This window comes from Dendrobates tinctorius, unplaced genomic scaffold, assembly GCF_039654945.1.
Source record: "Dendrobates tinctorius isolate UK_male_01 unplaced genomic scaffold, ASM3965494v1 ptg000038l, whole genome shotgun sequence".
Lineage (NCBI taxonomy): Eukaryota > Metazoa > Chordata > Amphibia > Anura > Dendrobatidae > Dendrobates > Dendrobates tinctorius.
The window spans coordinates 10,396,424-10,411,370 of record NW_027361706.1 but is presented as its reverse complement, the minus strand read 5'-3'; the positions used below and the strand labels follow the sequence as shown (position 1 = coordinate 10,411,370).

General features: G+C 40.1%; 1 protein-coding gene across 2 annotated transcripts in view; it reads right to left on the bottom strand.

Annotated features, from left to right (window-relative positions):
• Positions 1-14,947, bottom strand: part of FGD3 (FYVE, RhoGEF and PH domain containing 3) — a 325,835-nt gene that overhangs the window by 96,041 nt on the left and 214,847 nt on the right. For both annotated transcript variants that reach the window (XM_073574191.1, XM_073574190.1), the window contains exons 6-8: positions 7,584-7,673; positions 5,478-5,614; positions 3,279-3,435 (exon numbers count right to left, since the gene is read on the bottom strand). In XM_073574191.1, the coding sequence (XP_073430292.1) occupies positions 3,279-3,435; positions 5,478-5,614; positions 7,584-7,673 (384 nt within the window). The remainder of the gene's footprint in view (positions 1-3,278; positions 3,436-5,477; positions 5,615-7,583; positions 7,674-14,947) is intronic.

The following is a 14,947-nucleotide window of genomic DNA, read 5'->3' as shown; positions in this document are numbered from 1 at the left end:
AATAAATGTGAGTTTTAGGTTACAGTCTTCATTCATTTTCAGACTCCTTGATATGCAGTTTATAGGTCGATTCAAATCTTAGTTTTCTTTCTTTTGTGGGAGTGTCTTTTCCAGTAATACAGGCTGAATGTGTGCTCTGTGTGTATCCAGGGTGCAGAGGTTTTCAGCCTCATTTATCATCACAGCTTCTATCCTCCAATCTCTTCTCATTGTGCTTTCCTTGTTATTTATTAGACTTTTCTATTTGCCTTCCTTGCTGTGGAGATCATTTTACACACACCCCTCCGCATCCCTTCTGCCAGCTCTAACACGGAGAGGAGGGCAAGGAAGTGCAGAGAGCTAACAAATCCAGAAGCATCAGTTCTGACTACAAAACACTCACACAGATAAAGGAATTACAGACCCTGGCACTCTGCAGCAGCAAAATCAGAGCTACTTTGAGAGTAGCTTAAAGGGGCGTCCTCATCTTAAAATCTTCAGGAATGCACTGCTCCCCTGGCTCCAGGCTAACCGCTTTCTGGGGGGGAGCATTGCGCTCCTGACGATTTGCATGGCTAAGTCGCCAATCCTAACTGCATGCTCAATGATACTACAAACTGAGGCAGTTGTGCCTCTGTAGCATTGGATGAAGAATAGGAGCACTGAGGTTTGTCAAATCATGCCCATTGCCTGTCCCATCTCCTGCAGCCTAGAAGAGTGTACCTACAGGTGTGCAGGGCATCTATACAGGTGTGTGCGCAGCGCCTGTCTACGCGTATGCGTACAGGTGTGCAGAACGTGCATACAGGTGCGCGTACCAGTGTGAGTACAGGTGTGGAGAGGTTGTCTATAAGTGTACGTACAGGTGTGGCAAGCATGACTACAAATTTGGGCAGATGTGCTGAGCATGTATACAGTGGGGAAAATAAGTATTGGATAGGATACACTGCAGATTTTGCAAGTTTTCCCACCTACAAAGAATGGAGAGGTCTGTAATTATTATCATAGGTACAATTCAACTGTGAGAGGCAGAATCTAAATATAAAAACAAGAAAGTCACATTGTATGATTTTTAAATAATTAAATTGAATTTTATTGCATGAAATAATTATTTGATCACCGACCAACCAGCAAGAATTTTGGGTCTCACAAACCGGTTAGTTTTTCTGTAGGGAGCCTCCTGCTCTGCACTCATTACCTGCATTAATTGCACCTGTTTGTACTCGTTACCTGTGCAAAAGACACCTGTCCACACCCTCAATCACACTCCAACATCTCCACCATGGTCAGGACCAAAGAGTTGTCTAAGGACACCAGGGACAAAATTGTAGACCTGCACAAGGCTGGGATGGGCAACAGGACAATAGGCAAGCAGCAAGGTGGGAAGGCAACTGTTGACACAATTATTAGAAAATGGAAGAAACACAAGAGGACTGTCAATCTTCCTCGGTTTGGGGCTCCATGCAAGATCTCGCCTTGTGGGCTAAGGATGATTCTAAGAAAGCTCAGAAATCAGCTCAGAATTACATGGGAAGACCTAATCAATGACATGAAGAGAGCTGGGACCACCGTCTTAAACATTACCGTTAGTAGCACACTACACCGTCATGGTTTAAAATCCTACGGTACACACAAGGTCCCCCTGCTTATGCAAGCACATGTCCAGGTCCATTTGAAGCTCAACAATGACCATCTGGATGATCCAGAGGAGGCATGAGAGAAGGTCATGTAGCAATATGTTATATGTTGATGTGGCCTCTAGGGGTCTCACTACTTTGAAGTGTGTAATATAGAGTGTAAGAACTTGTTGGTTAGTTGTTGTTAGCAGACATCTTGTAATGGAGGAATGAAACACAAGTCTCATGTAATAAACAAGCCTGGAGATATCCAAGGAGTGTGATCCTTGACCGAAAATACATAACAGAACAGGTCATGTGGTCAGATGAGGCCAAAACAGAACTTTCTGGTATCAATTCCATGCACCGTGTTTGGAGGAAGAAGAAGTGTGAGTACAACCCAAAGAACACCGTCCCGACCTTGAAGCATGGTGGGGGAAACATCATACTTTGGTGTTATCTGCAAAGGGGACAAGATGACTTCACTGTATTGAAAGGAGGATGGATGGGGTCATGTATCGTGAGATTTTGGCCAACAAGCTCCTAGCCCAGAAATAGCTTTGAAGATGGGTCGTGGCTGGGTATTCAATGGGTATGACATTGACCAGAAAAACAAAGCCAGGGCAACTAAGAAGAATTTCAAGGTCCTGGAGTGGCCTAGCCAGTCTCCAGACCTGAACACAATAGAAAATCTTGGGAGGGAGCTTATACTTGATGTTGCCCAGTGACAGCCCCGAAACCTCAAAGATCTGGAGAAGATCTGTATGGAGGAGTAGGTCAAAATCCCTGCTGCAGTATCTGCAAACTTGGTCAAGAACTACAGGAAACGTCTGACCTCTGTAATTACAAACAAAGGTTTCTGTACCAAATATTAAGTTCTGTTTTTCTATTGTATCAAAAACTTATTTCATGCAATAAAATGCAAAATGGTTATAAAAAAATTCATTGTGATTTTCTGTTTTTTTATTTTTAGATTGTCTCTCACAAGTGAAGTGTATATACAATAAAAAGTACAGACCTCTCCATTATTTGTAGGTGGGAAAACATGCAAAATCGGCAGCGTATCCAATACTTATTTTCCCCACTGTAAAGGTTTTCTGACTTAACGTCGCTGTGCACATTCATCTTTTGTTCCATGATGTGTATTGTTTGAACAATTGAAGCCTGAATAATTATCAGTATTCAGCTACTTTATATATTACACCATTGGTTTGCAAGTCAGAACCGTTAAAACCACTTTCATTGGTAATTGCCACATCAACAGTTAATGTGTTTTTCATTGCAAACTTCAATCTGCACATAACGGCAACTCAACCACAATGGGGCCAGAAAGTCCAAACCCAGTCTCACAATGAACTGTGGATCCATTTTGAAGACATTGCCTTGGGTGCTAAAAGAGTTTGTCCCATCCCTGTAGCTTTTTCTTTACTTTAGTAAATGGAGGATTTCAAGCCCAATCTTACTAGGCAGTGATGACATATATACTAGAAAAGTAATAATGATGAGCAGCAGCCAATCAGAGATCACCGATTGTGCCAGGAGACTAATATTGCTGGAATGACGCCGATGCGGTAGAGTAGAAGCTTTTCTCCATTCATTAGGGGATTTCGAAGATTTAAAAAGTGGTTGCTGAAGTAGTGGACAACCCTTCGTAGGAAGGTTAAACATTTCCAAAAGTTGTACCTGAATTGTATGGATGACCTCCTTGAAGATAGGAGACCTCTGGGTCCAGGAATTTACCATATCCATAGCCTTGTCAAAGTTCTTTACATATTCTCCATACATCTTCAGGAATGGAGCCAACTTCTGAAGTATATCCCCGATCCGTGGGTTTGTATTCCTAGAAATATCATAAAAACAGCTTTATAAGAAATAAGTGGACTTGGGGTACCTGAAATATAATCACGCTCACTGTTTTATGGTTTGAATTGCAGAATTTAAATAATTAATTACCAACATTGCTTATCTGCCGGAAAACCAATCATTAGAAATGTTCCATATATGGCCATGTACTGGCTTGATTAAGGAATTAGATTTTCATATTGCCGAGCTGTAGAGGGACGACTAAAAGGTTTAAAAAAAATGCAATGTCTACCTGTTTTGGCACCCCAGCTATCCGCTGTCCAATATTCAGAGCTTCTTCTTCTTCCTTCAACAGTTGCAAGCCAGTGTCTTCACTCTAAAACAAGGCACCGGTAACAACCAGGAATTGAAGATCACGGGATGTCGTAATGAATGAGCCCTGTTCTAGAGTGAAGACACCGATGCGTGACTGTGGAAAGTAAAGGCTCTGAAGACCGGGCGGCAGGGACTGGAGGCAACGGGTGTGCTGGGACAGATGAAAAGTGAGGTATTCGTCTTTTGTTTTTAACATGTTACACTTACTATACTCTGGGATCTGGAGAGACCTCAAAGCTAATAGGCATCATTCAATTCAAGGAGAATAACTTAGCTGACAATCAAATTTACGGGTGAAATCCACACCTAATGGAAAATTCAAAAGTTGCCAGATCTGCTCATTTCTATTTATTACTTTTAATTAATCCCAACTGTTGATCATAAGAGACTGGATCACAAGTAATGGTATTATACCAAGTCAATAAAAGTTATCTCCTATAGCTAGGATAGACTCAAACTCATTGGTGGGGGTACAATTGATCGGACCCCAAGCAATCCATAGAATGAGTCTGAGAATACCTTTGTCTAAATGGATAGGAGGTCAAGGATATGCATCTCTGCTCCATTTCTTTTCTAGGGCCTGTTGGTTACAGCCAAGTAAGCACTCGGCTATCGATGACTCCCATAGAGAATTAATGGAGCATCCTTGACCTCCAGTATACTCAGAAGGGGTTATTCATATCCCTGATCTCTGGATTGATTGGGGTCCCAGTGGTCGGACCCTGTGCAATTAAAAAGTGCTATGCTGTAAGGAAGTGGACAAGAGAGAAGAAGAGTACAGTTGAAGTTGATGCCAAGCTGAATAATTGCAAGCAAACACTTCCATTTGCTGGTCAAAGGTGAATTACAGCAGTATGAATCTAACAGTGGGAATCTATGTTCCCCGAGGAGGAGATTTAAGATGACACCAGGTCAGGTGACACTTGTGTTGCTGTGTTGTAGTTATCAATTATAAAAGACATGGCAGGGCAAAGAAGAGGCAGTTGGCGCCAGAACCTGTACCAGTACAGGTCTTGTGGCTGCTAGGTGGGCTTCAAGCCATCATCGCCATAGAAATGTCTGAAAGCGGTCAGATGCCGGGGATGGACTGAGCTGTTAGGAAGATCCGTGCCCCGAGCTAGTAGAAGTCTGTGACCAGCAACAGTAGATGATGGGAAATACCAGTGACCCCCGCTAAGGCCAGTGTAATGATCATTAATTCATAACTGGAATTTTGTAAACCAATCTTGATGTTGATATCCATTGTTGCAAGTAGCTCCAAATTCATTACCAGGCATTCATTTGGCGCGTCTTTCAGCTGCAAAGCGTCAGACACAGAAATTTACTTTTGTGCTATAAATTATAACAAATCTGTTGGTCTGTGCTAGGCCATGCCCCTTACTGCTAAGCTTTACCAACTTTTCAAAACGTTCGTGAAACCGACCTAAAAATGTCAAAAGTCAAAGTTTTTATGCAACTAGGGGTTGTGAAAAAATGTTACAACCTTTGCAAAAGTTTTATACTAGTTTTCTGGCACAATCTGTTGAATGAATCTTTTTTTACAGGAGTCTTTCCTTTATGATTCTTTTCTGTTTAGGAGTATAAAAGCTTGCATAAAAAACCTGAACGTGGGAACATACCCTAATAACCACATTTTTACATTTAGAACCTCAAAATGTCCCTCAAAATAAACTACATAAACGACGATGCAGGAATCCAACTCACCACTCCTGGGTTATACGGGTCTTAAGTTCTGGCAAAAGGAACTGACAATGAAAGCAGTAGATGGAAGAAATATTAGAAAATATTCCCGTGGTCACTTCAGGTGGGATTCCAGCCTCGGCTAATTTTGTGCAAAATACCTGGAATGAGACAACATTGCATCAGTACATCTCCGGATGACCGATAGAGAAGAGATGACAAAGTAAATCCATTGGTAATATTTCATGTCATTTTTTTATAACAAAAACATCACAAATCGGTCATTTTGGTTTATTTTTATATTAGGCTGGATGGATGAACTTCATCTACGACTGTCAACTTTAACTTTCCTTCATGAGGTTTTGGTCATTATAATGACCTTTGTCAAGCCGAAGTAGAAAATAACAGAAACATTGGCCATTGGTGGGTGAAGCATTCCTTTTTTGCCCAATATGAATTTTGATTAGTGAAGAATACCAATGAGGAATTACCCTGATGCCTTTGATACTTCTGTCTGGATATGTCAGTGACCTGGTGGAGAGTTGCACCAAGGAAGGACAGGGTTGAAGGAGTAGTGCATAGGAACTCTCCAATAAAACTGCAAGCAAATAACTCAGACCAAAAAAAAAACAATTATTGGTGTCTTGGTTTTTAGGCCTGTTCCTCTGGTTATTTTGGTTGCGGATTTTGAAAATTGCACTGAATAGACCACATTAGTTCTAGTTGAATTTCTAAAATGTAATTAATAGTGATGAGCAAACATGCTTGGATAAGGTGTTATGCGAGCATGCTCTTGTGCTAACCGACTGTCTTCGTCGTGCTCGAATGTCAGACTGGGGTGGCCAAGGGCCCACCAGTAACTTTGACTCTGGGGAACACTGTTCAGCTACATGCAAATATCACATTATTCATCATTCGCAAATTTACCTCCATTTCTATATTATAATACACTAGGTTATTTGTTAAAGTCGATATCAACCCTTTAATGAGCCTTGCAATATGACTTGGGAAAAAGCTAAATCAGAATCTCACTTTTCAGATTGGGTGTTTCGGGGGTATTGCCCCTCGTCAGTGCAAAGTATGAGATCAGATTTGACTGGGTAAGAGGCTGGTATTTAAGGGGTAAGTTTTATTTTTATTGAAAGTGACATGCCAGTTCTGGCACGCTAGTATGAGGAGACTTAAATGCCTTGCATGTTCCTCTGACTTGAACTCTAGTTAATTTAAACACTACATTAAAATATCCCGATTTTTTTTTATGGGCGAGCAGAGTGAAGAGCTGTATGTGGCATATTTTCTGTATCTTAAAAATTAGAGTGGATAGGGGAAAACGTTTGCATTTTTTTTAAATTTAACAGGTCAAATATACCCAGAAACAGATCTAACATTTGAGGCTCCAAAATGTGTGCTGGCTAGTGATTAGTGGAGGCCTAAGGTTAGTTTTTTAAGCACAACAGGGCTTGTACACACATAGCATTTTTGAGGTCTAAGGGTATGCTCCCACGGTCAGTAATAAACGCTGCGGGTTGGACGCTGTGTACATCCGCGGTGTCCAACCTTCAGCTGCCAGATGTTACAGCATAGTGGATGGGATCTCGTGAAATCCTATGTCCACTATGTGTGCACGGACACCCGCGGCTTACCTGCAGAGACGGACATGCGGCGCGTCTTTCCAGACCGCGACATATCTATTTATCTTGTGGAGACGCAAACCTCTGCAAGATAAAGTCACCCGTACAATGTATTGGAACACATGCGGAATCACCTGCGTTCAAAAGCCGGCAACGCTTTGAACGCAGCGGACATGTGCTGCGTTCAAAGCACTGCCGGTTTCTGACCGTGTGGATGTAGCCTTAAGTATATTTTTTGTGCTGAAAAAAAAAAAACAACCAGCATACTAAAGTAAAATTAATGAAAATCTTGGTCACATGGAACATTATTTTATTGCATTTCTTCCCCATCAAAATACATTAGCTTTGCACAAAAATAGAAACGTACAAAAAGTGCCTAAAAATGTAACATATCCTAAAGGAGAACATTTTTCTGTAACTGTAAAACAAACTTGTTTCTGATAAAAAAATGAATAAGTAACGATAAAACAAAATAAAAAAAAAAATCAGTGCATTTTACCTGATCAAGTAGATGTAGCCTCTTGACATAGGCTTCCTCCGTGTGGAGTAGCTCGTTGGCAATGTTAAATAGCTTCTGTGGCTCGCTGCACTAGAAGATAAATTGAAAAGATAAATTGTAAAAGGTAATCAATAAAACATCACTGAGCGTAATGTTTTTCCAAGTTTTGTTAAAGACTTATTAAATGTACAAGGAATGGATTATGCAGGAGTCTAAATTATAGCTGTTCTAGTATTGTAATACTTACTTTAATTAAAATTTAATTACTATTATAAAAGGAGTATTTATTCAGCATAAAAATGTAATACTTGTCTCAACATTCACCAAAATTTCCAAAGCGAAACTGAAACTGGACGCAGTCTCAAATTAGTATTAGTCCTGCAAAGCCTGAAAATGTACGCAAATTTTCGAGCAAATCAACACCTCCTCATCGCAAGAGCGAAGTTGTTTTTCTGTCTGTGAAACATTAAAAAATGCAGCAAATTCATAAAACAGGTGTGCAGCACTTTAATAAATTTGACAGAAGCCACTTTCTCTTCTACAAAAATTATGGAGCTAAGCATTAACATGAAATGATCATCAAGATACAACATCTTACAGTGATAAAATTCTGGGTGCTTACAGCCACCACTAGACGCTAGGGGCTTAAAGAGGTAGTTTGAAACACAAATACATTTTCATTCTAAATGCGCATCTATTTAATGAAATAATCTAATAATTTGAATTGCAGTATATTAGAAAAACTAAGTCAGTTGTTAAGTCAGACGGATGTTCAAGAGATTATTGTCACTGTGAAACGTGCACAGTGACAGTGCACTCCCTGGCCGCCTCTGATCAAAAGTAACAAGCTGGCAGGAGAGCGCATTGTAAGTGCTCGTACTCATCACCATGAAAAAATCTGTCCGATATCGGTCCGGAAAAGTGGGGAAAGGGTCATGCAAGTGCAATCTGATTTCAATGCCTGGCATCCAATTGTAATGCGTTTTTAACATGAGCTTTACGTGCAGCAATTCTCTATGTAATTTAGACCTAGACACCCAGGTGTCCCTTCAAGATATGGAATATATATATATATATATATATATATATATATATATAAAAGAGATTAGATAGATAGAAAGATAGATACAAAGATATACCATATATATATATATATATATATATATATATATATATATATATGAGATATATAATCAGTGCTTCGCATGTGTAGTTTTACTGTACATGTTTTTGATCAATTCCTTTCTGAAACAAAAAAAAAAAAGGAATAGCATCCCCCATGTCCTTTGAGCAGCCGACAATTCATCTGTTGCGTACAGTAAAATCACGGTGTGATATGACAAGATAGAATAGATAAATATAAAGATGTCAGTCATATCCAAACTTTTGTAGCTTACTGTACATCTATTCTTTTTTTACATACTAAATTATTTTCTGAAAATTTGGCATGAGATCCCCTGACATTTTATTAACCACCATAGGGAAAGCGGACAGCTGGGGTACATGTTTATAGTCTGGGAAGGGGGAAAATACCCATGGAGCTTCCCAGGCTAATATTAGCTCACAGCTGTATACTTAGCCCTTACTGGTTATTAAAATGGGGCACCCCCACAAGAAATTATATAGGGACCCCCTATAATTAATAACCAGCAAAGGCTAAGCAGACAGCTATGGTCTGATATTAATAGCCTAGGAAAGGGCCAAGGATATTGGCCCCCTCCCAGACTAAAACATCAGCTCTCAGCCACCCCAAAAATGACACATCCATAAGATGCACCAAAAATGGCATTTAGCCTTGCTTTTCCCACTTGCCCTGGTGCAGTGGCAAGTGGGGTGATAGTTGGGGGGAGGGTTGATGTAATCTTTGTATTGTCAGGTGACTTCAAGTCCAGATATTAGTAATGGAGAGGCACCAATCAGACATATGCTGAAAATCTGCCTCTGCATATGTGCAGGGACATCCCAGGCATAGTGATCACTAGAAGACCTGACCTAGTTGTGCTCGGAAGTCCTGGTCTAGAATAGAAACGACTGGGGTTTCAGCGCATGGCGACGGTAAGAAGAGACGCCAAGGATCATACGGGGGGGGGGGGGGACAATGAACAGTGAAGATAGGCTGGGAGTTAATTGGCAGGGGTTTTTTTTTACATCTTATGTTTATTATGTCTTTATGTCTCTCCAATCCCCAGAGTATGAAAAGGGACAAGCAATAAAACTCGGCAGATCCACTCAAATCAGGAGGAACGTGCAAAAATTTCAGTAACTTGCTGTGGAAGTCTGCTCGATATGTGTGTCCCCTATAGTAGACATTTAAAAGCCGTGCTACAGGTTACTAAATTATGAGCCACTGATTATGTCTTTAAAGTAAATAAAGCGGGAAAAAATCATTAACTATGAAAAAACAATAAAACCACAAAATAAGATCACCTAGATGTCCAAGAATGTATGGAGTAATGGGACCACATAGAAGTTCGCCATAGAATAACTAATAGCTTTAGCATTTTAGTAAACCTTGAGGCTTTATTTAGCTTGCATATAAAATCCAGGAGATACAAACTGTAGAGGCGTTTACCGGTAGGAAGAGGGACAGGCAAGGCAAGACATTTCGGTAAAAGTTGAAGTGAAGACATAAGGAAGTTCAGAAAGAAAATTGCAAAGTGTGGTTTGTATTTTAGTCTTATTACTTTAAAGAGGAACTAAAAGACAAAAATAAGTTTACATGGAAAAAGTTCAGTGACCAATGTACAATGAAAAATTTGGTGAAGTCTACTTGATAACCATCGACAATCTGTAAGCCTTGTTGTGGAGTTTCACTCCTTTATCCCCCAATTCTGTTTTTACCTTTGTGGCCGGGCCAAATTTTACAATTCTGACCACTGTCACTTTATGAGGTCATAGCTCTGAAACGTTTCAACAGATCCCACTGATTCAGAGAGAGTTGTTTTCAAGATAGAGTGTACTTCAAAATTGCCAAATTTTCACCAAATTTTCAAACTTTTAATCGTTATGCCATTAAACCTGAGACTTGCGTCCCACACACAATAGTTAATAAAATTTCTTGTCTACTTTACATCGGCACAATTTTTGAAACAATTTTTTTCGTAAAAATTTTAACTTTACACACACTTTTTTATTTTCTCAAGAATATCCATGAGAAAATTTGTGGCGCAATTTCTCCTGAGCATGCCGACGTCATATATGTGGGGGAAAACAATTTGGTCACACAGCAGGTTCCGGAAGGGATTGAGCACTGTTTGATGTTTTGAAAGCAAAATTGGCTGGAATCAAGAGCGGGCACCATGTTGCATTTGGAGAGCCCCTGATCTGCCTAAACAGTGAAAAAAAACACAAGTGACCCTATTTTGCAAACTAGACCCCTCAAGGAATTTATCTAGATGTGTGCTGAGCATATTCAACTCCCAGGTGCTTCACAGAAATTTATAACGTTGAGCTGTGAAAATAAAAAAAAAAAAAAAAAAAAAATTAAAAAAAAAAAATCCTTTTTTCCCACAAATATGTTTTTAGCCCAATTTTTTTTTTTTCATTTTCACAAAGGTAACAGGAGAAAATGCACCTAAAAAATTGTTTATCAAACTACACCTCTCAATGAATTCATCTAGGGAGTGCAGAGATCATATTGACACCACATGGGCCTACCAGAAAGTTATACCATTGAGCGGTGAAGAATGAATAATTACATGATTTCTGCTAAAATGTTGTTTTTAGGCCGGTTTCACATTTGCGCTTTATAGCGCTGCGACGGTCTGCGCACGGCCGCCGCTAAGCCCCGCTCCCTGCCGACTCCCTGCCCGCCCCATCCGGTCATCGCCGCCTACTAGCGCACATGGGCGCTTGCGATCTGCGCACTCTATCTTTAGCATAGGGTGCGCAGATCGTGCGCTGGCTGTGCGCTAGCAGGATTTTGCCGTGCGCTGCGCACTTTTGAAGGTGCGCCCGTGTGAGCCGAACGCAGCATGCTGCATTTCGGCGCGCACGGCACACCATCAAAAGTGCGCAGCGCACAGCAAAATCCTGCTAGCGCACGGCCAGCGCACGATCTGCGCACCCTATGCTAAAGATAGGGTGCGCAGATCACAAGCGCCCATGTGCGCTAGTAGGCGGCGATGACCGGATGGGGCGGGCAGGGGGCGGGGCTTAGAGGCGGCCATGTGCAGGCCGTCGCAGCGCTATAAAGCGCAAATGTGAAACCGGCCTTAGCGCCAAATTTTTATTTTTTTTTTATTCCAGATTTCTGCCGACAGTCATGTGAGGTCTTGTTTTTTGTGGGACGAGTTGAACTTTTTATTGGTACCATTTTAGGGCACATGACATTTTTTGATCGCTTTCTATTCCGATTTTTGGGAGGCAGAATGAACAAAAAAACAGCAATTTAGGAATTTTTTTTTCTCGCCGTATCAATTTTACCACATGCAGAACGTCATAAAAAAAAGTCCAAAAAAAGCAAGGAAAACATGCTTTTTTTGTGTGCAGTTTCTTTCCTGCCAAGAGATCAGGTTTTGCTGCAGAAAAAAACCCTGAGAAAAAACGCCTAATGTGAACGAACCCTTATTCTTCAAGTCAGTACAATTACAGTGATACCACATTTATATAATTTTTTTTAAAATCTTTTGGTGCTTTTACATATAAACAATTTTATAGAAGAAAGTATTTTTGCATCGCTTTATTCTGAGAGCTTGAACTTTTTTTTTTTTTTTTTTTTTTTTCCACCAGCCACCATTCGGCTCTGTTTTTGTGCGGGACAAGATGACTTTCAGCTGTACCAAAAACCTGGTGTCAGATTCCCCGTAATTAAATTATTTATTAAGAAAGGCTTTGCAAAATACCAGCTTTTTCATTGATGGTTAGAACTGCAGCCTTGCAGTGCTGGAGTCCTGGGTTCGAATCCCACCAAGGACATCTGCAAGGAGTTTGTATGTTCTCCCCGTGTTTGCGTGGGTTTCCGCCCACATTCCAAAGACATACTGATGGGGCTCGCAATCTAGATTCCCTATCCGGGACAGTGATGATAATGTGTGCAAACTGTAAAGCGCTGCGGAACATGTTAGCGCTATATAAAAATAAAGATTATTAATAACAATAATAATAATAATAATAATAATAATAATAATAAATGCGGTGGTCAGAGGCCACAATGCCATAATGTCATTTTGATTCATTAACTGAGTTTTTGTAGCATTTTTGGAGTGGTTTTAGTAATATCCAAGATGATTCTGTTTATGGCATTTTTCATGTATTGGCTTCACTAGAAAACTTCCAAGTATTAGATAAACGCTTTAGATGACGGCTGCCAGTGGGCATCTCCCGAATTTGTGGTCTTGTGATCCCCTGGTGATACATGTGTATTTGCTGTGGCCTTTTCATCCACTGTTGCAATTGTGGGAAATCTGTTGTATCCTCAGAGAGCGTCATAGACACCACCGTCCCTTCACGTACACAGCACTAACAACCACTGATTAGCAAACTGCTGGCTCAAGAAAAAGAAAATCCATCTTCATTTTCCTCCCATTACTTCACATTAGTGGAAACTGTTACAGACTGTTAACATCTGCAAATTGTTTAGTGTAAAGGAACGTAACGTAAATGTTAAGTTACTAAATGTAATTTCATTGCAATTTTCATTACAAATGACAGTTTCCTTAGAAAATCAATTAGATAATTCTTCTTCCCGCTCAACTGAGATATTAAACTGTGAGGAAACATCTGCCCACCTTGATGATGTCTACTGGTAGTGGAAAAGTAGACCACCAAAACCAGCCTGAACATTAATGCCAAAAATTAGAAAACAAATAACTATGGAAAATAAACCCATTGTATTAGAACTTTACCAGCAGCTCCAGGAAATTGTCCTAGAGCGTTTTTCAACCGAATTCCAAATTGATGAAAGAATTGTTCCAGAAGAAATTGGTAGAAGACAAGGGCTGGATTTACTGTAGACAAATACGGGTAACCCTGGGAAAGGGGCATCATTTAAAATGAAAATTTACGCAAATCTTACAAATCTGAGCACTTTGTTTTCATACATAATTGATCGGTGAGAAGAATTACAACAGGACACATGGTAAAAGGGGAGTCTAAAAAAACCTAAATAAAAAACTCCTTTAAGATGTGGTCTAAATGATGGGTTCAGCCTGAGATGCAAGACAACCTGCACTCGGAGGCTTCCAAGAGGTGAGTTTAGTACTATGTCATGGTGACCAAACGCTTGGGATGTTCAGTTAGAACTTTTTTGCTTGCGGAAAAACACAAGAGATACCTTTGGTACATGGTCGCTAGACTGAGAAGGTTGGACTCTACTTATAAAAGGTAACTAATACGTATGGGGGTGGCTGTCCCAATTCTACCACGATGATGTTTTGGTGTCAAGAAAAGAAGTACCAAGCATCTGGAGGTTCTTCTGTGTCCTCCAGAGGCAAGTCTGTGCCCCGGAAATGGTTTTTCTAGTGGCCTCCTTCCCTCTATGGAAAAGACTTGCCTGGCTCAGTTGAGGTAAGCATGTATACGAAGAAATTAGTTTGAATAGTTTTTGGAAGCAGCCATCGAAAAGTATCATGAAAGAGTCCAACACTTAGTAGCTTCCGCTTTTGAAAAACTCATTTCAATAAAGAGGGTCCAACTTTAAGTGTAAGTGCACAGTTTTTTGAGAAGTTTTTTGAAGTAGGTCCAATGTATAAAAAAAAAAAAGCCAGAAAATTTTCTAAAAAAAAAAAAAAACAAAAAAAAGTTTGTAAAATTCTATTCATTTCTATTGTAAATTTCTGTTAATATGTTCATTATTTTAAGACGTTTCCTTCTTCAGGTACTCATGGTGGGAAATAAGAAAGTGCATGTCACTTCTTTGAAGTGGCTCCAGATGGAATCCGTTAACAAAAGTCACTGCCTAACATAAGGGAGCGCGTACATGTCGTCTTTATCAGGCCAATTCCACCCGGCATCTGCCGCAAAAAATGTACATGTTGCACAGCAATGTAAAAGTAATGTGGTTGTGCACATGTTCAGTCTTTAGCTACTTATTTTAACAGCTTTAGGTTTTGGGAACCATGAAGTGATTGAAAGAAGTTTATTAGAGTGTAAAGTTTAGAGAAAAGATGCGAGCGACGGAGCTGCAACAAAAAACTACGGCAGAGCTGCGTCAGGTTTCGCCTAGAAAAACTCAGAGGCTCTGCTGCTGGAAAAAAGCGAATTGCGTGATCATATCCTAAAGGCTGAAATAAATGCTTCAGAAAAAAAAAAACTTCCAAAATACTTCAAAAACTCTTAGGCCACGTTCAGACATTCAGTATTTGGTCAGTATTTTCCATCAGTATTTGTAAGCCAAAGTCAGGAGAGGAAAAATCAGAGGAAAA